This window comes from Phytophthora parasitica (genome assembly GCF_000247585.1).
Source record: "Phytophthora parasitica INRA-310 unplaced genomic scaffold supercont2.5, whole genome shotgun sequence".
Classification (NCBI taxonomy): domain Eukaryota; phylum Oomycota; class Peronosporomycetes; order Peronosporales; family Peronosporaceae; genus Phytophthora; species Phytophthora nicotianae.
In genome coordinates, this window is record NW_008648991.1 from 1,072,736 (window position 1) to 1,099,348 (window position 26,613).

At 51.4% G+C, this 26,613-nt stretch overlaps 11 protein-coding genes across 14 annotated transcripts; 3 read left to right on the plus strand and 8 right to left on the minus strand.

Moving 5' to 3' along the window:
• The first annotated feature begins 18 nt into the window (after window positions 1-18).
• On the plus strand, window positions 19-2,903 carry PPTG_04650 (alanine-tRNA ligase). The gene has a single exon (XM_008896906.1). It carries the CDS (start codon window positions 65-67, stop codon window positions 2,831-2,833), a length of 2,769 nt encoding a protein of 922 aa, XP_008895154.1. The 5' UTR covers window positions 19-64; the 3' UTR covers window positions 2,834-2,903.
• Window positions 2,904-2,906: 3 nt separating this feature from the next.
• Window positions 2,907-7,114, plus strand: PPTG_04651. 2 transcript variants are annotated; one of them, XM_008896908.1, is made up of 4 exons: window positions 2,907-3,356; window positions 3,422-3,834; window positions 3,893-5,067; window positions 5,145-7,114. In XM_008896908.1, the coding sequence occupies exons 1-3, from the start codon at window positions 2,945-2,947 to the stop codon at window positions 5,024-5,026; spliced, it is 1,959 nt and encodes a 652-aa protein (XP_008895156.1). In that variant the 5' UTR covers window positions 2,907-2,944; the 3' UTR covers window positions 5,027-5,067; window positions 5,145-7,114. The 2 variants fall into 2 exon arrangements, with proteins under 2 accessions (XP_008895156.1, XP_008895155.1); XM_008896907.1 differs by having other exon boundaries at window positions 3,893-7,114.
• On the minus strand, window positions 4,193-7,522 carry PPTG_04652 (hypothetical protein; the record flags this gene model as incomplete). The annotated part of the gene is made up of 4 exons (XM_008896909.1): window positions 4,193-6,450; window positions 6,507-7,111; window positions 7,182-7,302; window positions 7,367-7,522. The coding sequence occupies 4 exons, from the start codon at window positions 7,520-7,522 to the stop codon at window positions 5,041-5,043; spliced, it is 2,292 nt and encodes a 763-aa protein (XP_008895157.1). The 3' UTR covers window positions 4,193-5,040.
• Window positions 7,523-7,540: 18 nt separating this feature from the next.
• Window positions 7,541-12,848, minus strand: PPTG_04653 (hypothetical protein). Its single transcript, XM_008896910.1, has 3 exons — window positions 8,122-12,848; window positions 8,016-8,057; window positions 7,541-7,949 (listed from the first exon to the last, which is right to left on the minus strand). The coding sequence occupies exons 1-3, from the start codon at window positions 12,811-12,813 to the stop codon at window positions 7,584-7,586; spliced, it is 5,100 nt and encodes a 1,699-aa protein (XP_008895158.1). The 5' UTR covers window positions 12,814-12,848; the 3' UTR covers window positions 7,541-7,583.
• Window positions 12,849-13,101: 253 nt separating this feature from the next.
• PPTG_04654 (hypothetical protein) lies at window positions 13,102-15,108 on the minus strand (the record flags this gene model as incomplete). Its single annotated transcript, XM_008896911.1, has 1 exon — window positions 13,102-15,108. The coding sequence occupies one exon, from the start codon at window positions 15,106-15,108 to the stop codon at window positions 13,102-13,104; it is 2,007 nt and encodes a 668-aa protein (XP_008895159.1).
• A 164-nt stretch (window positions 15,109-15,272) lies between these two features.
• Window positions 15,273-17,356, minus strand: PPTG_04655 (hypothetical protein). Its single transcript, XM_008896912.1, has one exon. The coding sequence runs from the start codon at window positions 17,231-17,233 to the stop codon at window positions 15,455-15,457; it is 1,779 nt and encodes a 592-aa protein (XP_008895160.1). The 5' UTR covers window positions 17,234-17,356; the 3' UTR covers window positions 15,273-15,454.
• Window positions 17,357-17,591: 235 nt separating this feature from the next.
• PPTG_04656 (hypothetical protein) lies at window positions 17,592-19,274 on the minus strand (the record flags this gene model as incomplete). The annotated part of the gene is made up of 1 exon (XM_008896913.1): window positions 17,592-19,274. The coding sequence occupies one exon, from the start codon at window positions 19,272-19,274 to the stop codon at window positions 17,592-17,594; it is 1,683 nt and encodes a 560-aa protein (XP_008895161.1).
• Window positions 19,275-19,470: 196 nt separating this feature from the next.
• On the minus strand, window positions 19,471-21,863 carry PPTG_04657 (TKL protein kinase; the record flags this gene model as incomplete). The annotated part of the gene is made up of 5 exons (XM_008896914.1): window positions 19,471-19,679; window positions 19,753-20,044; window positions 20,110-20,204; window positions 20,275-20,882; window positions 20,944-21,863. 5 exons carry the CDS (start codon window positions 21,861-21,863, stop codon window positions 19,471-19,473), a joined length of 2,124 nt encoding a protein of 707 aa, XP_008895162.1.
• Window positions 21,864-22,609: 746 nt separating this feature from the next.
• PPTG_04658 (hypothetical protein) lies at window positions 22,610-23,979 on the plus strand. 3 transcript variants are annotated; one of them, XM_008896916.1, is made up of 6 exons: window positions 22,610-22,806; window positions 22,960-23,162; window positions 23,240-23,359; window positions 23,437-23,510; window positions 23,595-23,659; window positions 23,730-23,979. In XM_008896916.1, the coding sequence occupies exons 2-6, from the start codon at window positions 23,002-23,004 to the stop codon at window positions 23,853-23,855; spliced, it is 546 nt and encodes a 181-aa protein (XP_008895164.1). In that variant the 5' UTR covers window positions 22,610-22,806; window positions 22,960-23,001; the 3' UTR covers window positions 23,856-23,979. The 3 variants fall into 3 exon arrangements, with proteins under 3 accessions (XP_008895164.1, XP_008895163.1, XP_008895165.1); XM_008896915.1 differs by having other exon boundaries at window positions 22,610-23,162; XM_008896917.1 differs by having other exon boundaries at window positions 22,610-23,162; window positions 23,595-23,979.
• On the minus strand, window positions 22,614-22,712 carry PPTG_21447 (hypothetical protein; the record flags this gene model as incomplete). The annotated part of the gene is made up of 1 exon (XM_008897457.1): window positions 22,614-22,712. The coding sequence occupies one exon, from the start codon at window positions 22,710-22,712 to the stop codon at window positions 22,614-22,616; it is 99 nt and encodes a 32-aa protein (XP_008895705.1).
• PPTG_04659 (hypothetical protein) lies at window positions 23,911-25,329 on the minus strand. The gene has a single exon (XM_008896918.1). The coding sequence runs from the start codon at window positions 25,286-25,288 to the stop codon at window positions 24,038-24,040; it is 1,251 nt and encodes a 416-aa protein (XP_008895166.1). The 5' UTR covers window positions 25,289-25,329; the 3' UTR covers window positions 23,911-24,037.
• Window positions 25,330-26,613: the final 1,284 nt, after the last annotated feature.

Sequence of the window (26,613 nt, forward strand, 5' to 3'; positions counted from 1 at the left end):
TCTAATAGATAGGATTCGAGCTTTGCGAATCAAAAATCGTGAGGTGGCGATCGCAGCAAGGCCGATGCTGCGTCTTCGCCGTTGCGCGGGCGCTCGCCGCTCCGCGGTCCGTGGTTTGCACTCGCTACCATCCACGGAGCTACGCAGTCGCTTCCTACAGTTCTTCAAGACTCAGGGCCATCGCATCGTGCCCAGTGCGTCGCTGGTGCCGCCCGGAGGTGACCAATCGCTGCTGTTCGTGAACGCCGGCATGGTGCCGTTCAAGCAGGCATTCCTGGGTCTCGACGGTGGAGCGGAGGCGCGCGGATACTCCAGAGCCACCTCAGCGCAGCGCTGTGTGCGAGCTGGTGGTAAGCACAACGATCTGGACCAGGTGGGACTCACGCGCCGGCATCACACAATGTTCGAGATGCTGGGCAATTTCAGCTTCGGCGACTACTTCAAGGAGCAGGCAATTGCAATGTGCTGGCGCTTTCTTACTCAGGAATTGGGACTGCCCGTTGACAGACTACACGTTACGGTGCTCAAGAGCGATCAAGAGGCTCGTCGTCTGTGGAAGCAGATCGCTGGACTTCCCGACCACAAGATATTAGAGCTGGACGAACATGATAACTTTTGGGCCATGGGCGACTCTGGCCCGTGCGGTCCGTGCTCGGAAGTGTTTTGGGACCTCGGAGACCACATCGCTGACCCTGACGAACGCTTCTTGGAGCTGTGGAACCTCGTGTTCATGCAGTTCTTCCGCAACGAAGGCGATAGTGAGCTTCACCCACTTCCAAACTGTTCTGTCGACACAGGAATGGGTCTTGAGCGCGTGGCCTCCGTTCTTCAAGGAGTCCCTTCCAACTACCACACAGACATCTTCGTGCCTCTCTTGACAGAGGTGGCTTCCGTACTAGACGTCAACCGGTCGTCAACCTCACGCCAATCTTTCACTAGTGCGCTTCAAGAAGAGCTAGATCCGAGCAAGAATTTATTCGGGACCGGAAAAGAGATTCAAACCCTCCGCATTGTCAGTGACCACCTTCGTGCGACCTACGCATTGCTACACGACGGTGTTTTCCCGTCCAACATTGGTCGCGGCTACGTACTTCGCCGTATCATCCGGCGTGCCATTCGACATGCGCAGCAACTCGGCGTTAAGGGTGGCTCAGACGGCATTTTGGCTTCGATTGCAGTCCCTGGATGGACAGAAACTGCAGGTTTCCAGCAAATGCGAGCCATCGTTTCCAACGAGGAGAGAGCGTTTGAAGAGATGCTTCGTAATGGCCGCGGTGCTATTGAAAAGGCTTTCTCAAAGACCCATACCGTGCTGTCTGGTGCTGATGCTTTCCGTCTATACGACACGTATGGTATCCCGCTAGATATCACTCAGGTGCTGGCGGAAGAGAAGGGTCTTAGTGTCGATATCGAAGGTTACGACTCTTGTATGAAGAGCCACAAGCAGCAAACCAGTGACCGTAGTGCCTTCGCGGGCCACAATACTCAACCTTCATCAGAGCAGTCTTCAGCTCCAGCAGCGACTGTGGTCAGCGAGTTCGTGGGCTACGATCAGCTTAGCGTGTCTAAAGCTCGCGTACTGGACAGTTGGTCGGGTCCAGGTTCGAACGGGTTCAGCGTCATTCTCGATCGCTGTCCATTCTACCCGGAAGGAGGAGGCCAAGTTGGAGATCGTGGTCACCTGATTTTTACCTCCGAGGGCAGTTTAAAACACCTTACGATTCCTGTTGAAAACACAACGAAACTCAACGAGGATGCAATTGCAGTTAAATGTTCATTACCGAAGGATACGACGTTCGAAGACATTACAGCGCTATTCGTCCGCGACGATGGTTTAAAACCTACCGTTGAGGCGCATGTGGATCGCAAGCTTCGTTCTAGTTGCGCTGTACATCACACTGCAACTCATTTACTACAGCGAGCGCTGAAGGCGGAGTTGGGCGAGCACGTGACGCAAGCGGGTTCACAGGTTACTAGTGACCGGCTTCGCTTCGATTTTGCCCATTTCGGAGCCTTATCTCCTGATGAGATGGCAAGTGTGGAGGCACGAGTGAATGCGTTTGCAGCAGCGGAGCTGGACGTTACAACCGTCGAGTTGCCACGAGAAGAAGCCGAACGCAGTGGCGCCATTTGCAACTTCGGTGATAAGTATGGAGATGTTGTACGTGTCGTTCGAGTTGGAGCGGCTGAAGCTCCTCTAACCAGCGAGTTTTGCGGAGGAACGCACGTGCAAAATGTACGTGAGGTGTTCCCGTTCGCACTGGTGAGCGAGGGATCAGTAGCTGCAGGTACACGACGTGTGGAAGCGGTGGCAGGAGCGGCTGGTGCCCGGTACTTACAAGCAAAGGCACAGACGCTGAGCGAGGTGGCCGATCAGCTCTCGACTACACCTGCTAAGGTGGTAGAGCGTGTTAGAAAGATGCATAAGCAGGTGAAACAGCTCGAGAGTCGAGTTCAAGCTCTGGGCGACGTGCTAGCCGCGCTCCCTTCGACTCCACTGGCGTCGGGATCTATTGACGGAGCTATCAGTGTGCCTCAAGTAGAACTGCATGCGTTGGATGTTCCTGGAGGCGGAGAATTCTCCAAGGTGCTTAAACGCCGCGCTGAATTCTTGGCAGAGCAAGCTTCCCCTAACAGCGTGCTGCTGGTTCTGGTTGGATCCCAGGTAGCGTGCATCGCCAACTCTGAGGCGAAGGTTCACGCTGGCAAACTGCTCCAACAAGTGGTCAAGCCGCTGGGTGGTCGTGGAGGCGGCAACGCTAGCTTCGCGCAAGGATCAGTTCCCGCAGATCTCACGCCGCAAGAGATCGCTAATCGTGTGCTTAGCGTTTGAATAGAGACCGGATAGAGGCTTTTTTACAGTTAAAGAACGTTGAAGTGGAAATGTCATTATTTACCCTCACTATAAGGACTTGTATGAAGATATCAAGGACCAAAGTACCTAATGGCCGAGACTGAAGCTGCTGTAGTGGCGGCTCAATTGCGCGCCGCTGTGCGCAATCTGCGCGTCCGTGGACTAAAGCAGGCCACGCAGTTCGCAGCAGAGCTTCTACTCGGCATGGGTGACGCTGCATACGGCCAGTCGTCGTACATACAGAGGAAAAGCGATGAGGATAACAGCGAGACGGAGGATTGGGCGGAGGCCGATCGATTCGAGGCTGCCAAAGCCTGTTTCGACGTGGGCGAATACCTCCGTGCCCACCACATGCTCTCGCACACTGGAAGTGGCGATGTCGATGCTCTTCGTTGCCCCACTCAGAAGACGCGCTTCCTGAAATACTACGCGCTGTATCTGGCTGGAGAGAAGGCAAAGGAGGAGATGGATCTCGAGATGAACGTGACAGGCAGCAGCAAAGGTATCATAGACTCTGTCGTAATCTTTTTAACTGCAACTAACTGTTAAATACTGTGATATTGCCAGAGGTAGATCGCAATTTGCACCGTCAGGGCTCGAATCCTCATCTAAAGGAGCTGTACTTGGCTCTCAGCGCAGCATACCAGCAGAACTCGCTGGACGGATTCGGTCTCTACTTGTATGCTGTCGTTCTCAAGCGTCTAGGCTACAGCACAAGCACTGGTAGTACGCAAGCACAGTCGTCGACACCAGTCAGTATGAAGACCCGCCATCGTGCAGATTTTGCCGAAGAACAGAAACGGCAACAAGTTGACGACTCCAATGCCAGCCAACGTAATAGAACAGAAGACTCAGGAGCTGCCACCACATTGACATTCGACGTTACCACTCGATTCATCCTCATTGAGTCCATCCGACGGTATCCATGGAACTGGTCAGCCTGGATGGAACTCGCAGCACACTCTCCTTTCACGTCCAGTGTACGTACAAACGGCTTATTATCTACTGATTGGTGCTAACTTGTTGCAATGGTGACAGGAAGAAGAGGTTATCCTTGCGACGAGCTGTCCCTGGATGTTTCAACTCTTTCAAGCCCACGTCCTGCTTGACCAACAGCAGAATGATGCTGCACGAGCGCTGCTGACGAGTTTAGAAGACCACTTCCCGCAAAGCACATATCTCTTGGCGCAGCAAGCGTTAACCAGCTACCACATTCGAGACTTCGACCAGTCCCAAGAGCAATTCGAGCGACTAGCAGCACAGGATCCGCATCGAATGGAAAGCATGGACGTCTACTCGAACGTGCTGTATGTAAAAGAAGACAAGACCGAGCTCAGTCGACTAGCTCATCGAGCTCTTAAAGTGGAGAAATACCGACCGGAAACGTGCTGTATCATTGGTAACTACTACTCCATCAAGAACAAGCACGATCGCGCGATTGTTTACTTCCATCGTGCATTGAAATTGGACCCGAATTTCCTATCCGCTTGGACACTAATTGGACACGAGTATATCGAGATGAAGAACACCAGCGCTGCTATTGAGGCCTATCGTCACGCGGTCGATCTCAACGTACGGGATTATCGCGCATGGTATGGACTGGGCCAGGCCTACGAGATCCTCAACATGTTCCTGTACAGCATCTACTATTATCGTAAAGCTGTGGCCATCCGTCCCTACGACGCGCGGATGTGGTGTGCTCTGGGTGGCTGTTACGAGAAGCTTAACAAGGTGGATGAAGCCCTTGCGTGCTTCCACCGTGCAGTCAATAACCAAGATCGCGAGGGCATCGCGTCATACCACCTGGGTCGTCTGTATGCAGCACGTGGGCGGCAACACGAAGCTGCCAAATATTACCTCATGCATCTCGGTCTTCGCAGCGCTCCCGAATCAGTTCTGCACGATCAAGATGAAAGAGTACAGCCAGTTGAAGATCAAAGAGAGATCCTTGTGCTGCCCGGTGGCAGTGGCGGGAACATCCGCGTTGATACTCCTCAGGCGCTGGCTTCGATTCTCTCTCTTGCTAACTACTACAAGCAGTTGGGTCGGTTCACTGAAGCCACCATCTTCTGCAACCGACTGCTGGATATGCAGGGACCAGAGAAAGAAGAGGCCAAAGCACTCTTGCGTGAGATGCACAGTCTCGAGGCCGCCGGTATGCAGTTTACTTGATATTTCTTATCAACTCACGATGTTGCCGAGAAGCGGCACCGGTAAATCTTCTTTGTTGCCTTCTGTTGCTCGGATATGACAACGGAACGACGCAATTTGACTGCACTCTGGTCACTAGATGGACTTGATCCCAGCCAAGATGCTTCCAGTTCTCGTACAAACGCCCCGACAGCGTTACTTTGGTCTTCGATCGCAACGTGGAATTCTAACGTAAGTGCTTGAATTTTTCGCATTTGGACAAAACATGACGCGAAGTTTGTTTGATCTTGACCGCCACAAGCGATTCCAACTGCCAGAGTCATCTTTGTCATCTTGGGAACGACAGCACACGACAATAGTTCGCAGATCGTGCGTGGTTCAAGATGCAATTGTGGCATTCGCAATGTCAAATTTTCACATTCTTGAAGACCATCCTCCACAAGTCTTGCTATAGACGATCTAATACCGTGAGAGGAACCATCGCGAGTGTAGCAGCAGATTCGACACGACCTTAATACCGCGTAGTCGGCGATGTGTATGATTGCATCGGCGGCCTTCTTGTCCATTGTTTGGCCTGGCGCAATGTTGAACACAATGTCGAGATGTTTCAACTGTGCGAAGCCACTTTGCAACTCAGCAGACAGAGCACCAAGCAGCTTGTCTGAATACACGCCACTGCTGGAGGACCATTTGAGTGTTTCTAATTGCTGGAGATCCCAAGCCTCACCCGCATGCCAATCTACGTCCATCGGTTCAGATCCACTGATACCGGTTGAAGAGCTGCTTATTCGACTCAACTCTAGCCGTTGTATCGTGCTTCCCGGCGTGAACAAAGCATCGAGCCAACGTGATTCAATGGCAGCATAATTTGACCCAAAATTGAGTCGTTCAAGTCGATTGCTCACCTCCACGAGAGCGGCACGAACACTCTCTTGTGTCATCTGTCGATCACTTGAGGATTCAGGTTCAGGGAAGCAGGACTCCAACGATAACTCTTCGAGATGTGGGAGACTACTGAGCAGTGGATGGAGTTGAGTCGCACCATCGAACCACAATGTGTTGAACGAGAGATCCAGCGTCTTCAAGTTACCCAGCGCTGGTAGGGAAGAGCCGGACTCGCTAGTTAAAATACGCAAGAGGCTAGCGAAGTCACCACGCACAGGAAGAGAAATCCCACGGAGGCTGAGTCGCTCGAGGCTTTGGCGAAGCACCGGCACTCGTAACAATTGACACAGCATCTGAAATGCTGCAGCATTGAAAAACCCATAGGAGATATCCAGCTCCTTCACAGGAGGCAAGCCCTGTGTGGAGAAAATGTCCACTAACACCTGGAGATCGTCTGCAGAGTGAAAGCCTATGCCAGACAAGTTAAGATGATGAGATCCCTTCTTTACCACTAACAACGCATTCATGTGTTGCTTTGGTTTGGAGCCGTTCTCTTCGCACTGAATCGATAAAGGGTTAGTCCATTATTACATGCATCGTCTCGAAGGAATCTCACCTTTTTATGGTAGATACTTCGACCTGACAGTGGGGCACTCTGTCCACCTGCAGCAATATTTCGTCCTCGAGGTATCCGGCGTCGAGCCAATTCGGCAGCATCCCTGGCAAGTGCTGCGGTATCCTCGTTTTTCTCTTCACGTGAGAGCTCTTCGAAGCCCATTTGGCGCTTCATATCATTAATACCCACATTATTCACTGGTGCCACAGGGACATCTACAACCGAGGATAGTCTTTGAGCTTGAGGGTCGTCTGACTTGAGGCAGAAATCTTCCCAAGGTGCTGCGTCTTCCTCGCATGAACAACTTTGCGGATCAAAACATGTGCGGGTGACCTTCGCCAGGATTGAGGCAGCAGCACCAGATGCTCCGAATACTACCATCCCTTCATGAGGATCCTTCCCTGTTGTTTCCACTCGATCGTAAAATGCACTACTTTGTCTACGAAAGTCCTCGAGACATCGAGTTACTCTCTTGTCTAGCGATCCAATGACGTCTCGATCCAATACATCCATCTTGCTGAACCATTTCTCCAGCCAACTCTCCTTAACCAGATTCCCACTCTCCATCCGCTGGAAAATGCCATTCCCGTCGTCAATACTCAGACCTGAAATATAATCATACAAGCATCAGGTGATGCTCAAAACATTAACAAGCGGTGCAATCTACCAACATACCTGAATGGACGGCTCCTTTGGTGCCGGTCTTGTGCATGCACGGGTACTTAAACATTTTTGTTGTTCGGTGGCGAATCTCACCGCGACGGGTCTGGACCCCCAAATCCACAACACGGAGATACTGACAAGACAAGGGTCAGTTAATAGTGTGCTGGAGACGTCGATCGGAAAAGTATCTAGCGCACCATCTCGAACCACTGCGCAGCAGACTGTGGCGATAGATTCGGTAGTGCGTAGGCTTCTAGTCTCTCAATTGCATGGCTGTATACTGTTCTCAGTCGCTCGATCTCGGCGTACGCAGCCTTCAGGTGCGACGACAAGCGTTGGCTCTCGCCCCGCATGAAAGCAATAAAAAAAAATAGTCCGAGCAAAACCCAATTTTACAGTTTTTTTAGCGTCAAGTTACCCATTATGGTCCTCAATAGGTCCAGCATTGCTATTGCCACGCTTCCGCTGCGCTAATTTGTTCCTGCTCGAGGCCTTGATGGTCTCTCTTGAGAGCACCTCCGTCTCTTCTCCTGGCTCCTGACCACCCTCCTCTAGCTCTGGTGTAGTGGGCTGAGTCGCCATCGTGGGCATGGTAGCGCCAATGGCCGGTGGCACGGCACCGCGGTCGAAACCAATTCGATCCTTATCTCTCTCCTTGTCTTTGCTCTTCTCCGCCACGCTGCTGAGCTGCGGTGGCCGTCGGTAGCGACTTGATCGTGTCGTGGTCTTCTCGTCACCTCCACGCACTGTCCGACGACGCCGTGACGATGACTCCGAGATCTGTGGGTCAAAGTAAGAGAAAGTGTCAAGACTACACCAACTCTAAAAGTATACAAGCATTCGTACCAGAGAAAAGTTGACGTCCGGGTCGCTCCTTGCGCCCTCAATCTACACACAGAGCATACACACATTGTCAGTATTTGAGTTAGGACCCCAAGGTACGTGAACATACCGCGTCCATCATCAGAGTCGCTCGGTCTTGACAAAGCTGGAGGAGTGCAGTGATGGCAGGAGGTTCCAGCGTTTCAAACTCAGACGCGAGGCTCCTCTCGCCTTCGTAGCCTACGGGTGGTGGCCAGAGACGAGAAGCTGGTATAGCGTTTTGATGCGGGTCGGAGCAGTTCGTGATACCCATTAGTTTTACTATTCTCGCGGCTCCAGCGATCACCTCTTTGGAGCTTGTGAGGAGGCTCGCCTGAGTGTATTCGGTACGCGCGAGTTCTACTTCAGCAGCTCGTAGTTTTTGTTCCAGGACCCGTGGATCTTCCGTTGACGCCGTGGTTTGTGAAAGCTCCAGAGAATGCAACTGCTCCTCCAGCTCCGCCTGGTTCAGTTTGATCTGCTTAAGACGAGCTTCATAGAGCTTGGCTTGCTCTTCAAAACTGGCATTAAGCTCCTCCCGACGCGAGAATTTCTGAAAAATGAGCTCCATTTTCGAGAACCCGGTGGCTTTCTGGATCTTGTCACACATGGATTCACACTGCTGCAGGGCGACTTTGGTAGCCAGTGACCGTGTAGTGGCGCTGAATGTTTGTCGAGCTTGTCGTCGGGCTTCTTCCTCCGTACTCACATTGGCCCCTTTGCCACTTGCTGAGCGAACATTTTCGATCATCTCCAGTCTGCGTTGATACAACTTAACCGATGAGGCCTGATCGTGCGCTACTTTCTCGCGTGCACGCTCCAGTTTGTCCACTACAGCAGACAGCAACCGTTTGCTCTTTTCCACAGCTTTGCGCAGAATTGGGAGTTCTTCATTCTGCAAATGGGTCTTTTTCGTATACAACACCTTTTTCTCGTCTTGAAGGTCCTTGAGTTTCATCTGCAGCAGACGCAACTCTTTCTTGTTAGCTTCAAAGTGCGCAGGAGCACAAGCGGGGAATAGTTCGCACCCGCGAATGAGTTTGCGATGCGTCTTCTCTTGCTGATCGATGTTTTTCATCACCTGTTCCAGTTTTGCCAGACGAGAGCTCATTTCTTCCGCTGCGTGCTTTGCCATGTCACACTCGCGCATTGTTAATTCGTAGCGACGTGAAGTTTCGCGGGTTTTTCGTTTAACGTCTTGCAGATACTTTTGCTTTTGCGCAACTTCAGTCTTTACGGAATCGTACAATGCTTGCAGTTTGAGTACCACGCGATGGTTGTAGGACTGTTTTAGGTCCCACTCAGACTGTGGGTAGTCCTGGAAGTGTGCGGGCAGACCAAAAGATGTGGCGATCGTCATTAAATCCTCTGTACTAGATATGCTTTCCAGCTTGAGCTCTTTTGAAGTCAGACTTGGCTTTCCATTGGTATTAGAGACGGGTGACGGTGGCTCCATTATGGTTGGATCGGTATGGCCAGTAGGTTCGCTACGGTTGTTTGAGGTTGGATTCAGTTGGCGTTGTTCGGACAACGTTGGTAACGATGCCGATGATTTCAATGTTGCACTGGGGAGACGACGTACAGAAGATGCTAGTACACTTTTCACTGTGGTGTAGGCACTTTTCTTCCGGAAAAGATTTTCCGGAGATATCACATCCAAAGTTTGACTGGCAAGTGACGTTGGTGTTGACTTCATCAAGACACTTGCATTTTTCACTGAAGCAAGCTGAGAAGTTGTCATTGCACCTCGAGGTCGACGAGTTGTAGGGTCAAACATACTCTTTTTGACATCCCAAAACCTTGCATCAAATAGCCCGGATCGAGCTAATGCTTGAGACGGCGTCAGTGACGTGACCTTAGCGGCCACTTCGCCACTATCGTGTCGTTTAACTTCTTCATCAATCGCATCTCCGGAGTGTCCGCGAGATGAACCCAATGGGATTAATGCGTTTGATGAAGTAGTTTGCGTCATTGTGGTCAAACCTGGACTATTATTGTTGACATTGGACCCATTTGCCTTTTCTAGGATCGGATTTTGTACGATTGGGTCTCGAATGATAATGTCACGACCCAGTGCGAGCCACGGAAATTGAATCCAGATCCACCGCTGATAGAAAAAGAAGCAGTTCTTAAATGCGTCCTTGTCCTTGGTAGTAGAGCTGGCAGTGCCAACAGTTAAAGTGTTTACTTGTGGTGGGAAATTCTCCAATGCTGCAAGTAATGCAGAGGAAGCGGTTGAAGTACTTGTCATTGCTGTCATGCCACTAAAGGAGGAAGATCCTGTTGAGGGTGACGTAGATGCAGCTCCTCCAGTTGAACTAATCACTGTTTGAACATGCGGCAAGTTTTCGACAAACAGAAAGCCATCCAAGTAAAGTCGCTTAAGGTCGAAGGGGGCGTGCATGAACTGGGGTAAAGGGCGTTGGTATGACAGACAGAATTCATACATGAAACGCGTGATCAGCTGTACGATAGCCGTGAAGTTTTTGGTGGTAGGACGAGCACTACGATACCAATCATCGATGCTCTTTCCGTACTCTTTGACCACGTCGAAGGGCATCACGTATACTGGTGGATCGGATGCGCTGGTAGCTGCTCCGTAATTGAGTAATGGACCATCGGTGAGCACTTTCCAGTACCCGAAAAGCTCGGCCTTGTAGCTGGCAGTATACAGTAGCTGAAACATGGGCAAGTTCACCAATACTTGACGCAGCGCATCCCATTGATAGCAACGTTTTAGATGCCATGGAAGCTCCTCAACTCGACGGAAAGTGGTTGGATGAATACGAAAGAAACGAATGAGCCACTGATGATACTGTTGCTCAGCGCGTTCACTGCCAATGTATCGCCACCAAATGACATCACGTAAGATATCGTTGCACATAGGTAGCACCACAACCTCCTGGACGAAAAGCACACCGAGTGTGCGTAGTGCTCGTAAGAGAGCTTGCCATTCATCCTCTGAAAATGCCGTTAACCGTTCTTGTGCTAGGCTTGCTCTGTGGCCAAATTCAGTGGCTTCGTTATCGTTTCGAGGGCGATGAATACCACGCACCTCGGTTACGACAGCATTAAGGATGAATCGCAGCTCGTTTAGTAATAATCCATGACGGCATACATACAAGAGGCACAGAGCTCGGCCCAATAAATCCCCAAGCGGAGCAACAGTGCGTCCACCTGTTAAATAATCCGGTCGGCCGCCCAGATTATTAATCCCAGCTCGAGGTTCCGTTGAAAACCGCTTTAATCTGTGCTGCGCAGCCTCGAGCAGAGCATTTGTACCCTTTCCTGGTGAATACGAATCTATTGACGCTGTTCCTCCTTCTGAAGATGCCGGTCGAGTTCCATCGGCGCGTACCATATTGACAAACACTTGCTTGGGTTCATGAACATTTTTGACGTTCTTTGTGTCATCAGTTTGAGAATCACGCATCGAGTCGCTAGCCTCGCGAACTGCCGCCTCTGCAGCAGCACGCGCAGCTTCAATCTTTGAGCGATTATCGGTCTGATTTATCGATTTTTTCCTACCGGAGTCTCCACCTATAACTGACGACCTGCGACTGGATACAGCACTCGCAGTAGCGGCAGCAACAGTATCTTCTCCATCGAACTCTAACAAGAACTGCATAGCATCATCGGTTGAGGCTTGATCCGGAGTATAACCAGTCTCCATACTACGAAGCACAGATTCCAGTAACTGCGCTACACTATCTGCACCTAACCAGCTTTCGAAGACAGCGTGGATATTGAACCCCTCCTTCACAGCCCACAGCAGACAAGAGAGGAAGTTTTTTAGGAAATGCGGACTAGCGCTCATGGGTACACCGACAATGGCATTTTGCTGAATCTCAAAGAGCTGCAGTCCTGCTTTTCGTAGTGAGCCACTGTCGTCTTGATAGCTAATGTCTCGGTTCTTGGAGATAAACCTCCTTACTATACGTCTTCGTTCCTCCTCAACAAGAGGAAGCACGTGAATGAGCTTCCAGTTGCGACGACCGGCCTCCATTTTTATTCGCTCAATCATCTGAGCACTGAGACTCGTTTTCTCGTAGTAATCACCTCCTACACCGCACTCGTCATCACCACGAGTACCGGTGTGGGTCGCTCCACTGATGTTAAGAACCTGGGACAACTTAGCAGTTGGGTAATTGAGTGTCCCCGAGAAGATGATGCGAACATTTGGAGGAAATGCGAGAGGCACCCATTTTAAAATACTTTCCCCGTTGTTTGTATGGAGGCGATGAAGGCCATCAACTACGAGAATGACACGACCTTTTTTCGATGCTGCCTCTAAGAAGCGAGGGAATTGCCAACTCAGTCGCTCTTCCACGTCCGGGATCTCTTTGTTGAGCTCGAAATATTCCTTAATTTCGCGTAAAATACGCTCTAGTAGGTTCGATACGGAACAAGATTGCCGTGAACACCCCACCACATGAGAAAATATGAACTCGGGATACGAGGATTGCCAATTCTGAAACATTTTCTTCCGGCGAACTAGCCAATTTGCCAAGAACGCACTCTTCCCCATCCCGCTCTCACCTAGTAGAATCACTGGACCTTTGGGTGTGTGCATCGAGTCTACATCACAGAATTCGTCCAACTCGCGCGTGAGTCGTGGGTCTTCGTTGTAGACGAAGTCTCCTGTTTTGAGTCGCAGCCGCATGAATCCATGGTGAAAGGCACTTTCTAGGTATGACACAGAGTCCCAGCACTCGCTGTTGTTAATGGACGCTGCTCCTGCCCCATGACCTCCATTGGTATTGCCGCTCCTTCTCCGATCCATCTTGCAGGAGGGACTGGCAACGACTTTGGAAGAACTCTTTTTTTTTTTCTGAAACGGCCTTTGACGTACTAAAAAGAGAAAAAAAATGTTAATTCAAAAATTACCCAAACATTAGCTTTGGAACAATAATCTAGATAAAATCGGAATAAATGACGAATAGATTACAGATAGAATTGGCAATAGTAACAGAGTATATTTTACGAACTCTGACCCGCTTTCTGACAATTGTTTTCAGCAAACTAACAACAATAAAGTTCTTATTAGCCTTTTCCATTGAGGCTTTCGCGCTTACAATACAGCGTAAGCGTACCCGTCTTCAGAGACGATTCTAACTTCATCACTGCACTTCGAGGTCGAAGCACCCGCAGTAGTATGTGCCATCTTTGCTGAACCGTGGTTGCTGCTAACGAGGCAGAACCTCGCAACATTCTCGTGGCCATGTGACTTAGCAAGTGCCACAACGTCGAGTCCTCGAGTCGTTTCGAGGTGAATGTTGGCTCCGTAATTCAGAAGCAGCTTGCACATAGGCAAACTACCGGCTTGGGCAGCAAGGTGCAGAGGTGTTTTGCCGTTGAAAGTGTTTTTCGTGTTGACAAAGGCGTCGTATTCCAGTAGAAGCTGAAGTATAGGCAGCGTTTGACATGCAACCGCCACATGCACAGCAGATATACTGTCCTTGTTGCACAGATTCACATCTGCACCATATTCCACAAGCATTTCCACGATCTCTAGGTCTCCCAGCTGTACAGCAGCTAGCAAAGGTGATACCCCGTTGAAGTCCGTGATGTTTGTGTCAGCTCCGTGAGTCAGTAACATCGCTACAATACCCCGGTGACCACCGCGACAAGCTACATGTAAGCTCGACAAGCCATCCTCCATCACTGCGTTGGGGTTCGTGCCGCGGTACAAAATGGATTCTACCGCGTAAGCATGACCAATTTGACTTGCCACATACAACGCCAACTCCCATTGCCGGTCTTCGTCCCAATCGACTGGTATCGACGAGTTCCCAAGAGCTTGTGAGTCCATCAGAAGATGGTCCCGGAATTCATCGAGAAATGAGCGGATCGAAGATTCGGGTACTTTCAGCTTGGGAAGCCCAGGCAGCAAGGTTTGCGGTGTCGTGACATTAGAAGTTGCACGCTTTGACATGGACGGATGGCGTGCTAGGAACGCAGTATGACTTCGGATGTTAACACCGCGGTGGTATCGAGATCTGTGACTCGCAGGTTGCAGCTTTGTTGGTTTATTCGAAGACCGTCCGGCAGGATGAGAGGTCATGAACTTGGATGAGATTCGATCATACTTGACACCAAACTTGCCATTGGATCTGGCACCGAACGCTGGGAAATCTTCAAGCTCTTGAAGATCAAAATCTGAGTCGTTAGAGTTATCGTTGCTGGAGTTTGAATCGTCATCTCGGAGGTAATACTCGACCCCAGATCCGGTGAGAGGGTCTTCTTCGATGTATACATTGGCGCCACTGTCCTTGTCGGTATCCCTGCTACTAACTGCGCTTCGACTGCTACTGCTGAAGCAAGTGGTAGTGTCACTAACGGTGCTACCCGATCTACATCGAGCTTTTGAAGATGAGGGTAGTTTCAGCGCAGTGCATGGCGTTGAGTTGACTTGGTGCTTCTCGTTAACGTCAAAGAAGGCGTTCAGAGCCATCAGCACCTGACAGTTTCCCAACGCATCGACACTTTGAAGAAATGGGCGAGGGAAGGTATCGAAGAGTCCTCGTACAGTAGTGATAAACAGCTCCAAGCCTTGACGACGATTCTCCAACACGGCTGGAGTGTTACGCTTCATCAGGAACTTCGATGGGAACGGATAACTCTTGAGAAAGTAGTGGAGACTGCGAAAAGTGCAGTTCCAGTTGCGGCATCTGCAAGAAGACGAGGACTCGACTTCCGACACGGACAAGGACTGAAAAGAATTCGCCAATAACCGGCTCGATGAACGTCCAGTGTGGGTCGGATCGGCGCTGTTGGAGCGTGACAACGAGGCAGTCGAAGGCGTCTTCGTAGCACGGATCAGGTCTCGCCAAAGCTTGCGGAATTGTGAATACGATCGCATAGCTGCGATACAGACCCCGGAGCTGTTGCCGACCATACTGTTGCTCTCATCTTCCAGTAAAAACTGTTGGGAGCTTGTACTCGTGATACTAGACCAGTTACGTGCCAGCTCCTCCTGTCGAAGAGGTCGCTCCTGCAGTTGGATGGCGAAAACCTGCTTGCCTGCGCGAACCTCGTAGAACGGAATAGCCACCTCGTGTGTCTGCAACCAGCTCATGGTCTGTGGAGTCTTGCCTAGGAACAGGTAAATTCGTTTTTGAGCCAAACCAAGAGATCCCAAGGACCCAATGCAGTGCTAGTACAACGTTGTCAAGTACACACGCCACATGCTGCGGCTGTCAGCACCAACGCACTCAGTCCGTCCTAGCTGATCCCTTCTGGATTTATTGTCTCGTTCATAGTCAAGAGATGCAGCGTTTCCTCAATCTCCGTTTCGTTTAAGTATTCTGACTACTTGAGGCTTCTACGAAAGCCCTTCGAAGGGCGCAGTTAAATGAGGGCGGCCTTACGATAGTACAAGCAACTGTTTAACGGATATGCCTGTCAGCACGACTGTCGATCCATTACCGGATAGCGAAAGTTCCCTGGTCGTGACCGAAACGGTTGTGATTCTTTGAGAGCTGTTCGAACTGAGCCTGGGCGGTCTTGCGTGTGGTTTGGTACGCATCCTCTGCTGCGTTGCGCATGGCAATAATTCGAGCCATAAAATCCTGTTGAGCCGACTCGCGACTTGGAGCGGCCGGATTGGGAGTCGGATACGAGCAACTACGCTGGTCACGCGGGTCAACTACCTTAATTAGTGAGCTCTCGTGAATTGTGATTTCGCCAAACTCGTCCGAGTCGTCAAGGTCTTCAATCTGCGTTGATGCCGCCATCTCACGCTCAAGACGAACCCAGCGGTTTGTCGTTGTTGGAGACTCCACGTCGCCATTTCCCCACGTATTAACGCGCTGGCGCCGGGGCTTTTCATCTTGTTTTGTCAAGACACTTTCACTCCGGTGTCTTGTGATATCTGGAGGTAGACTTTTCGATATAACCGGCGCCTTTTTCGTTGCTTGCAAGTCTCGTCGACGGCAATTGTGTACGTTTCCAAGCGAATCCGGTCTTGGTTCTTTAGATACGGAGGTGGTACATATTGACGCGTTTATTTCATCCACACCAAAGCCTGCCAACACTTCTTGTCGAGCTGCGTCAAAGACATTCAAACGACGAGCATGTGTAAGGCAGCTCGTACAAAAGGCGACGGGGCGCAGAACCACCCGTTTGCTGCCAGGTCGGGCAAAGCCCAGCTTCTTTTTTGCTGAACAGCCAGAGCAAATAACCGTTGAGCACATTTCGCACTCGACACTGCCACTGAACATGCTGAAACTTTTGGCACATATCGGGCAGCTACGCTGTCGAGTCATACTCATTGATCTTGAAGGTCGATGGACGGGGGAGTCGGGACTAGAGCGTAGTAACCAGGAAAGTTTCTTGTTCTGAGCGCAGACGCTGATTTTGGCGCCGTACATGAGAGCGAGAGCTGCCGACTGCGTGGCAACGCTCTCGGATACATTGCCATTGGGATCAAAGCGAGCCTTCATGAAGACATCCACACCAGGAGAATCCGGGGACTCGGTGTACAAGATACACGACGAAATCTGTCCACGAACAATCTTCCGGTCTTCTAGGGGACCGTACCCGGGGATGCTAACTGAGTGCATAAGGTGGTATCCTACACGTTCGTCCTTGTCCTCACGCGTTAAAATTCCTGTGGCTTCAAGGAAAACCGAGTCGCGTGGTCGAACCAAAGGGGCGTGCGGGGTACCTTTAATGACCCATTTCACGCCTAAGAACCGGAAGGGGTGGGTAGCTGAAGGTCCACGTAATTGGCACAGTGTTTCTCCGTCGAGCAGCGTGTCGTCCGTGTACGCCGTCTTGAGCATCATCCCCTGTCCGTCCACCGCGACAGTTCCATACATAACTTCATTGAGTGTGCCTTGAATCGCCCCTACTTGTAGCAATATCGGCATTTTCTGACGAGGACGACCTTGTGTGATTGAGTTTTCAACAATACTAATACTCTCCGCCCGTGATCGAATTGCTGTTGCCGGTTGACGCGCCTCTGGAGGTTGATAGAGAGCACTGGGCTCTGCTCGCTTGTACATCGTGAGTTGGTCGCTTTTGCGAACGAGTTTCCAGCTCTGGGCATCCACTTTGGAGCCATTTTGGCGATGGGTGTCGTAGTCTTCGAGTGCCTTGTGGATGAGGCGGTGCGCAAGAAACTCAAGTCTGTCGCGCTCACTGTCCGCCATCACCAGCGGTGGGTACGGCGGAACGGGAGACGGGAACCTGCCTGCCATGGCGCTTGATCGATTGTGACGAAGTGTGTTGTCGACTACCCCATGGCGGCTAGACAATGAAGCAACAGCCAGTTTTCGCGAGTCGCGAGGTGATACACTCAAATCCCATGATGCAGTTTCAAAGGAAGGCCATGACGTGTAGCCAACCGCGAACAAGATTTGTTGCATTTTGCAAAAATAAATTTCATGCCTTGATTTTTTTTTCAAAAAATCTGTCAACTATGAGTGAAAATCTGCAAATGCGAATGGAGGACTCTCATGAAATGAAAATGTGGTACATGTATGTAGAGCTACCGGTATCTGTTGCTTCGGATCCTGTAAAGAGTTAATGCCGCTTTCGGTCCTATCCACATCACGCTTATACGACGTGTCGATCGCTGGGTCCAGCAATTTCCCAATGACCGGAATCGAACTTGTCGGTTGTCTGGTGATACGCTTGGCCACTCGGCGGCGTGCCATCTGCCGGCGGTGATTGCGGCTGGTGTTGCAAGGAGCCACGACGCTGCTCACCAGTGCCGACTGCGTTCTCGATAGAGAGCAGATTATCCCCATCGTCAATCTCGTTGACGCCGGCCTTCCGGTTCTGGAGCCACTTTGCCAGCGCCTTTGCCGCTGTATAGCCCACCCGCGCGAAAAGGCAAAGCAGAACGAGAGCATTAACGCAAATGATGATTTGCGAAATCAAATCGCGGATTCGCTGGGGCACCAACTCAGATGAGACCAAAACGAGCGTGAGTAAAAGCATGACAATCCGCAAGTAGGAAGTAAGCAAGCCTATCACGTAGAACACGCGCAGCAAGTAAGGACGTCGTAATACCATGATAATGATGAAGACGGCGTTGAAAGCTACAAGCAAGCCGAGCTGGACCATGGGTCTGTTCCCTGCACCCACAACAGCGCCCGACGCGACATCCAATGCCATCTTCGCAAGGAAAAAGAAACGATTCTCTTTGGTGAAATCCTGGTAAAAAGACCCGTACCGATGATTGAACGGCTTCTTCTCGTGCCCATCCGTTCCGTGATCATTCAGCTCGTGTTTGTAGCGTGAGAGTATGAAAATACCAAATACCGCGAAACCTAAGCACGACGTGGTGAGGATGATCGCTGCCAAGATCAAACCGCCTGTGGATCCATTGCTACGAACGGAGTATGATATTTGAAAGCACGATGTCATTGCCAAGGAGTACTGAAGCAGCAGCAATAGCTGGATGCTCACCCAGACAACCCGGTTCTTGAGCATTTGTGCCAGCGGCCTGTCCTCTTTCTTGAAAATGTGAAGCGCTGTTCGAGCGATAAAGTAGAGAAGTACTACCAACCCGCAGACAACCAACAGTACCAGCAGCGTGTAGTAAAAAAGATTTTCGGGGTCAACACCAAGCGTCGTGGCATAACGAGTTACGCCATCCAAACTCGAATCCGTTCCACCACTCGACAACCGACGATGCCTCACCCTCGTGGTATCAGTAGTTTTGGTTGTAGGAAAAATGTGCAGGTTCGTCCAAGCAAACTTTGTGCAGAACTCGATAAAAAACACCGGTACACCTTCGAGGTTCAACGATCCAAGCAACGTGATGAATTGACCCTGAGCAATCATCTGCAGGAGCTCAAAGAGACCACCGTTCGTAGACGGCATTGCACTCGCAGACGCCAACGCCCCAACAACCGCCGAAGCGAAAGCTGCAATCCCTCCGATGGCAACACCCGATGACGTTACAGCAGCAAGAAACTCGCCAGCGTCATTCATGACGGATATTTGAAAGGATGAGTAGTCTGTGTTTAGTCCCGAGATCGGGTATTCCAAGTTAACGCCCAAGCAATCACCACACGAGAGCTCGGAAGTGTCAATATCGTCGGCTGCACTAGCAGCACGAGAAGCAATGGCTTGCCCTGCAGCGACAGCTTCGTCATAGTGATCCTCGGCCCACGGTTTGAGATAGTAGTCGTACGAAAGATATGCCGCCGGGATGATTGCAAGTAAACACCCGACAGCAATTAGCTGCGTCAACACAGCACAACCGAAGCATGCAGTGCAGCAACCCATACTTCCGTCAATAACGTTATACTAACAACACAAGCCATCGAAACGGACGCGCAAGGCGCACAAATAGCTACTAGGTAGTTGGCAATACGAGGTCGAGCTAATACTTTTCTAGTTTACCATTAGTGGGATAAAAAAACTACGAGGAGAGCAACGCGGTGAACGAGGCGTACACAGCGCTGGCTCCGTCTAAATCGCTTTAAGGGGCAACGTACAATATTCCCATATTCTTGAAGTCGCGTTTTTTCAGCGACTTTTTCACCAGCGGCAGGGCCTCCAGAATGGCCCCGAAGTCGGGTCGACGAGCTGGGTCGTGATGCCAGCAGTGCTCAATAAGCTCGCCGATTTTCTGTGGCGTCTGGCGAGGCAGCGCAGGACGCATTTGCTGGCGAGCAACGGCGAAAGCGGCTACAACAGATGCAGTAGTTGGAAGGTTAGGAGGTTGACACACATTTTGAAGTTAGGTGCAAACGCTGCTCACCTTGAATTGGAGTCAAGCCACGAAACGGTTGGTCTCTTGCCAGCAGCTCCCACAACACAATGCCGAAACTGTAGACGTCTGCTTTGCTAGAGTATGGCTCGTGACGAATGACTTCGGGGGCCATCCACCTGTACGTCCCTGTTTCAGCGGTGAGGTCGGAGGAGCTACCGATCTCCAGCACACAGCTAAGACCAAAGTCGGAGATCTTGGCAGTGCCATGCGAATCGATGAGAACGTTACCGGACTTGAGGTCTCGGTGCATAATTGAACACAAGTGAAGATAGTTCATGCCCTAAAGAAGAAAAAAAAACATTAGAAATACTGCTGGTAGAGTCAGGGTGTTAGTAGCAAACGCACCATCGCCATCTCTGACACGAGACGGAAGAAATCGATGGGTCCTCGTCGAGCACGAATTAGATCCGTCAACGTGCCATTCTCCATGAACTCAAATACTGCAGACAATATGCAACACCCCAAGTCAGAGAGAGAAAGAGCATTCACCCACTCACTAGCAGAGCTTACCTAAGCAGTAACGGGGCGGGTTGATGGCCGCTCCGAGGAACAACACAATGTTGGGATGGCGCAGTTTGCTGACAACTGCCACCTCGCGGTGGAATTCGTTCAGCAGCTCTTCACCAACCGCTTGAGTGTTTGCAGATGAGTCGACGACCTTCGCGGCGACGTGTGTGCCTCGCCACCAGGCGCTGTACGTGTTGCCGGACCGACCGCTGCCTACTGCCTTCTCCAGTCGCACCTCGTTGAGGTCCAGTTTCCATTCCGCCTTGATCTCGTTCTTGTCCACCATTTGCAACACACCCAGTTTTTCAGCCAGGCTTACGTTCTCATTAACCGCCGAGTCCTGCGAGCTAGCAGCACTTGGTCGTGGGTCTTCTTCCATACTAAGTCTACGGAGATTCTGTTCGATGTTGGTACGTAGCTCCTCTTGACGTTCTTCACTCATAAATGACCCCTTAACCACAAAGCGATCCAGTAGCGTGCCGTCCGACGTGGTCATCACGTCGGCGTCCAAAATATTTCCCTTCATCGTGGTCAGCGCGCGTGTAATAGCGTCCAGAATGTTCTCTCGGTCCAATGACACCACCACCACTTCGCATACATTAGGCACGATCCTGCAGACAACAGATACATTAATTCCACATCAAAAAAAGCATAATACAGTGGCAAACGTACTCTCCGTTGTCGTCCTTCTTAAGCTGAGCATTGACTGCGATGGCCGTCGGGTCTCGCTGGTTTTGAGCAAGCAGACGCATGTGCATTGGCACGTCATCCGGGTTCACGGACAGCGCGTATCTTGCAGGCAGACGACGGAAATGCGCCTGCACAGAGGCGAACACGGGCTCGTACAGGTGGTTGAGGACCTTGCGTTGGCCATAGGAGCCAGACGCAGACACGTACACGTCGCCCACCATGTGTTTAACGACAGCGCGGCACATGTCGTTGACCACCGAGTCCTTGAGTCCTCGTTGCACGCCAAGAGCCGACGGCTTGGGTGCGACGGGGAAGTATCCCTTCTTCTCCAGGTCCGCTAGGGCCTGGTAGCTCAGCGCTTTCTTGATACCTGTAGCAGGCTCACTGGACTCTACAGAGCCGAAAGATCCAGATTGGGATTTTACAATCGCTGCTGTTCCAGGTTGAGCCGCGTCCATAGCGGCAATCTTTTGCGATAGGAGCCGCGCACGGGCGTCCACGTCCTGTGGAGCCATAGGCGTGGCTGGTGGCGCATTGGCGCGTAGCGGTAGGTTCTCGAGACGCTCGGAGATCCGCGGGAGCGAGTTGGGCGAGCGGCCGTACACACCGAAGGGCGAGTGACTGAGGACGTCCTCGCTCATGCTGTTGCTACTGCTGAGTTCGCCGGTTTCCAAGCGGGCGAGGTCAGCGCCTACGTGTGAGCCCGTGCGCCACTCGCGATATAATAGACGCGCGTCTGACGGCGTGTGGACGGGAGGCGACGCCGTAAGTTCGGCGACCAGGTCGTCGGCACTGTTCTTCCGGCCGAGTGGGACGGTTGACGGGGCGGACGGTGAAGTTGACGGCGGCTGCGGCGGGAGGCTACTAGGTTGGGACTGCTGGGCGTCTCCGCTGGCTTGCATATGGGGCAAAGGCGATGCGAGTTCTCTCGCAGGCGCAAGCGCGTACGAGTCCGAGCTGGGCGAGTGGTTGCTGTGTGTCGTCTGTGCATCTGCCGTCAGACCCCGCCAGCGAGATTAGGGCTGTGTAAAGAGCGGTTTCGATGCTGCATCCAGCCAATCGATGATTTTAGCCACGCCAAGTCGCTGAGCTAAATTTGATGATTTGATGAAAAGCCGACGCGTCGTGTTGAACTTGCTACAACTGCAACCGAATCCGGCGGCGTCTGCATTGCTTTGTTTTTCGCGGCGAAGAATGATATATAAAGTTTCTGTTTGTTTGCTCTTGGCAATGGCAACGCTGTAGTCGCTGGAGCCTGCTGCCTCGATAGCGGCGGGCTTGCATTTCCGAATACTCGGCGTGCAATCAAGACGTTGGTGCAGCACCAACGCCGCTGAACGAAAATTTCTCGAGCACCATTCGGGATGACTATTCTGTTGTAGGCTACTTCTGTAGGCTTCATCCTGTAGATACGTAGCATCTTTTGCTGCAGTGCAAAATCCACTGAGCTTCCGGATTTACCAATTCGGGGCGAGACTCATGTGACAGGAACCTCGCGACATACGGTCTTTCGTCGAAAAGATTCACCTACAGTACGAACGAGTGGCGGGGACGCTGTGACCCTTCATTCCGGTCCTTTGGATCTTGCCTTTGTGATAACTCACCCATCACTACCCTCATCGCTGCGAATGCAAGTGTCAAATTGAATCGCATCAGCAGAAGTGGGTGTTGCTCGCAACGCGCGTGATCGCGATAGTTGTGGTGGAGGTTTTCACGTGAACCATCATGCTTGAAGGCACAGCCGCTGTCATTGCTGATCAGTACAAGAATTGCAACGCGGCTAAAGCGGTATCCTGGACAACGCCGCTGCTGATGGCACCACCGCCGCAAGCTCATGGATAATATGTATACAGTATGCGGGGATTAGTAGCCCGGTGATACTGCGCATCTTGTATCGGGCTGGACAGCCAGCTATCCTGTAGAAGGCGATGAATTGACACAGCGATTTCAAGAGGTGGCTATTTATACCCACGAGTGACTTGACGTTTGTATGCTCAGCAAAAGTGAGCCAAAGGCACTTGAAATCTAAGCTCGCTCGCCATGGGCTCGAATCTGTCGCTCCTGATCTCGGCAACCATGCTCTTCGCCACGATGGTGTACTACTACAAGATGGTACTGCTCACGGAGATGACCACGGAGGCCTCGCTCTTCAATACGCTTTATGCGGAGTACGCTACGCCGCAGATGATGGACTCGCTCAGGTTTGTCCGCCGCTTTGTCGGACATGAGCTAACCATTGAGCTGACGCACTATCCTTCACATGCTGCGTGTCTAACAGAGCCGTGGAGGAGTTCTCGTTGCCGCCGGACGTTACACCCGAGCACGTAGCGTGCCACTCGCACAATAACAAACTCTGGGACCGCAAATTCGACCATGACTGGCAGCGATTGCTTCACTGGTCTGCACTGTTTAGCTGGATCGGCTACTGCCCAATGCTCTCAGCTAACTAACCGTGACGTGATGGCGTTGGTGTAGGTACCGCAAACTCGTGTACTTTCACCGCATGGGACTGCTTCACGATCGCTTTTTCCGAGAGTTCCCAGGCGTCTGTACGTGTTGATCCTCGTCTTCCGCGCAAACGTCAGACGACATTACGTGTTCTGACAATCATGTGTTTGCCTTCTTTCTTGCAGCGCGCACACGCGAGTTTATCCGCCACGTGGAGCCATTCGCGCTAGGATCCTGCCAACGCTATCAGGTTTGCTGTCAAACACATAAGAACTCCCTCGTTTGATCTCTATCGCTGATGTACTTGGGTCCTGCCTCAGGAAAGCAACTGCTCCGAGGTGTTCGACTACCTACGCGATCTCTACAAGCTCCCCAAGCGCCAAGCCATAACGTGCGATGGCCACAAGAAGCCTGTTGCCCAAGGTTCTGTGAAAGAGGAGCTCTAGGTAAAAAGGAGGAGCAGTAGGTATAAATCCTCCAACAAGCCGTTCAATAGAGGGAGACGAAATGGCAACAAAAGAACATTCATGCAAAAAAATACACATATATATGGCTAGTTTGCATTCATCACTACTGTCAGCTAGACGGTCGACTATGCTGAGAGCCCCCACCTGCTCTGATTGCCCGCTTACCGCTTGCTCAGGTTGACGAGCGCCGACAGGAACTTGGCCTGGTCAGCCGTACGGTGCACGTACACGATCTTGTCACCGCTGAACGAGAAGTTGCTCACACCCTCGATGGTGACGCGGCGGCCCTTCACGCTCTCGATAAGCTCGAGGAACTCCTTGTTCATGCTGACGCCGGCGCTCTTGATCGTGCCGGACAGCGCCCAGTGCACACGAAAGTGCTGGCTGCGTGGACCACCGCAGTCCACCTTGGCGTGGTGCAGACGCACGTCACCGAACAGGTACGTCGTGCACAGGTAGTCCAGCACCAGAGCGTCCTTGCCACGCAGATGCACCGATGAGTTCTGGGGGCCGCTGACAATTGAGTCGTCGCGGAAGTACTTGACTGTGGAGAGGATGTCGCCCGAGTTGTAGGTCTCCTCCACGTGCTTGATGATCTGCAGACGCTTGTTCTGCAATTGCTGGTACTCCTTGTCCGTTATGGTCAGCACCACGTTAGAGGCGGCCCCCGAATCCTTCTTCTCCAGACTGCGGATTTCCTGCACGAGCATGTCGCGGTGCTGCTCAAGGCGCATCTTCTCGTCCTCGAGGTTCGAGATGCGGTCCAGCTTGCGTTGACGACTTTTGCGTGCAGCAATACGGTTACGCTCACGGCGGAGGTTGGTCTCGTCCACAGAACCGTCCGACTCAGAACGGTTCGAGCCGTTGGCGCTGCCTGAGGCCTGTGCGGAGACGTACGGGTCGTTCTCGTAGGCTGACATGCTCGTGTTCTTCGAGTACTGCATCTGGTTGACCATCTCGTTCAGACTTTCGCGCGTCAGGCCACCGCTAGAACCAGAGTTGTCCATGACGTAGCGGTTCACCGGCTCGGCGGGCGACGGCTTGTGTTTCTTAGTGGAGGGGCCAGCGCGAGGTTGCATGGCAGCGTGTGCACTTGCGCGGTAGTATCGGTCGTCGGCCATGCCGTCTCCCATGCCCGCAGATGACGGGGGCGGGCCTCGAACGCCCATGGCACGACTGTCCATGACGACGCCCTGGCCTCCGCTAACGCGGCCGTTGCGTGACAGATGCATGGAGCACACCCCCTCAGCGACGGCCTGGTTCGAGCACAACGCGATGGCACAGCGGTGCAGAGAGTTCGAGAGACGCGGGTTGGAGGCTCCGCTGGGGTTGCTCGGTCGTCCACGGAGGCTCATGGTACTCGTAGGCCGGTGAGGACTTCTTGATTCTCCGAGTTTACTCGAGTGAGGCATTCGCCAGCGAACGGCCGCGGAAAAAAAACGACAGCAAAAAACCTCCGAGCATATTTTTATATTGCGTAAAGTATGTTTCGTCCTTCCACGAGATAAAAAACCTCGTTGTCAGACCTATCCGCAGCGGAAATGGAATTACCCATACTGTAATCAACAATAAAAAAGAGACAGTAGAGCGATGGGGGATCATACAAATTTCTAGTGATCCATCGCGTACCTTGCGATTTGTAAAGAGTCTCGTTGGGATTGGCTCACGTGACATAATGGACTAAACGCTGGACCAAAATTTGCGGTTGGTGACTAATAGTTGCAGTTGCTGTTGCTGTAGCTGCTGCTTCTTATTGCAGGCAGCATGCAACCTGCTGCACTTTGCACAAAATGTAAGCCGATGCTGTTACACAACTACGTCCTGAGCCGTGCGCTCTATCGCGCTATGTTTAGAGTTCAGATTCATGCGTCAGGACGATGAATTCCGGGTGGGAGAGTTTCAGACCTCAGACTATTTAGGGGAACTACATATGCGGCTGCTTTCGCTTGATTTGCTCGTCCACTGGCGCTTTGTGCTCTGTAGTGTATCAGCACAGTCATTTTGTAGAGGAAACAAGTGATGAACGTAATGCTCGTCACCAAAACTCAGTTCCCACATGTACATGTGGCTTCGTCATGCCTCCTGTGCTGCAGATCGTCACCGGTGCTGCTGGTGTGTTTGTCGACAGCAGAAAAATAGTAGTAGGTAATGTAATATTTGAACTCAACCCTCGCCGCGTGGTCTTTGCTGCCAACTGGAAATATTTTCTATCTCTTGGTTCGTTGACTGTCCACATGTTTAGTGGGTTCTACTCGAAATTTCTACTTGAGTGAACCGCACAGTAATCGCGGAAAATACATGGGTTGAGTATCGGCCCGATTAAGTACGATTTGGACTGTAGGCGGTACAGGACATTGCGGTTTCGAAATAACAGGGAATTTGTATGTGGGTGACTCGTTGAATAGAACCAAAGTGGCAAATTTGGAATTCACAATACTGCACAATTCAGTGCGACAGAAGATGCCCACCATATACTACATGTAGTAATGTATTTATATTACTTCCTCTGGTCGGAAATGACCACGCGAAGTTAGTATGATAGGTCAATAGTCCTGTTATCCGCTAAGAACTTATGATACGATTTATATAAATTTGTAGATCACATTTAACTGTCTTTTATGATGATGTTAAATTAAATAGCAGTGCACTGCCACGGTTCGAAGACTTAAGTAGCGCGACAGCAGACTCATACAGCTCTTTGCTACATGACAAACTAACAGGAAGTTGTTTCGCTCTC

What these genes read in the sequence shown, in the direction of transcription:
- PPTG_04655 (XM_008896912.1), bottom strand. Translation starts at nt 17,233, where the DNA reads ATGGCAGGCAGGTTCCCGTCTCCCGTTCCGCCGTACCCACCGCTGGTG.
- PPTG_04659 (XM_008896918.1), bottom strand. Translation starts at nt 25,288, where the DNA reads ATGCCTCACTCGAGTAAACTCGGAGAATCAAGAAGTCCTCACCGGCCT.
- PPTG_04653 (XM_008896910.1), bottom strand. Translation starts at nt 12,813, where the DNA reads ATGGATCGGAGAAGGAGCGGCAATACCAATGGAGGTCATGGGGCAGGA. An exon ending in CGACTCTGATGATGGACGCG is followed by an intron (nt 8,058 to 8,121) that starts GTATGTTCACGT and finishes CTCTGTGTGTAG; the next exon opens with ATTGAGGGCGCAAGGAGCGA. An exon ending in CGGACGTCAACTTTTCTCTG is followed by an intron (nt 7,950 to 8,015) that starts GTACGAATGCTT and finishes TTTGACCCACAG; the next exon opens with ATCTCGGAGTCATCGTCACG.
- PPTG_04650 (XM_008896906.1), top strand. Translation starts at nt 65, where the DNA reads ATGCTGCGTCTTCGCCGTTGCGCGGGCGCTCGCCGCTCCGCGGTCCGT.
- PPTG_04651 (XM_008896907.1), top strand. Translation starts at nt 2,945, where the DNA reads ATGGCCGAGACTGAAGCTGCTGTAGTGGCGGCTCAATTGCGCGCCGCT. An exon ending in CGTGACAGGCAGCAGCAAAG is followed by an intron (nt 3,357 to 3,421) that starts GTATCATAGACT and finishes TGATATTGCCAG; the next exon opens with AGGTAGATCGCAATTTGCAC. An exon ending in ACTCTCCTTTCACGTCCAGT is followed by an intron (nt 3,835 to 3,892) that starts GTACGTACAAAC and finishes CAATGGTGACAG; the next exon opens with GAAGAAGAGGTTATCCTTGC.
- PPTG_04658 (XM_008896915.1), top strand. Translation starts at nt 23,002, where the DNA reads ATGGGCTCGAATCTGTCGCTCCTGATCTCGGCAACCATGCTCTTCGCC. An exon ending in TGGCAGCGATTGCTTCACTG is followed by an intron (nt 23,360 to 23,436) that starts GTCTGCACTGTT and finishes GCGTTGGTGTAG; the next exon opens with GTACCGCAAACTCGTGTACT. An exon ending in GATCCTGCCAACGCTATCAG is followed by an intron (nt 23,660 to 23,729) that starts GTTTGCTGTCAA and finishes GTCCTGCCTCAG; the next exon opens with GAAAGCAACTGCTCCGAGGT.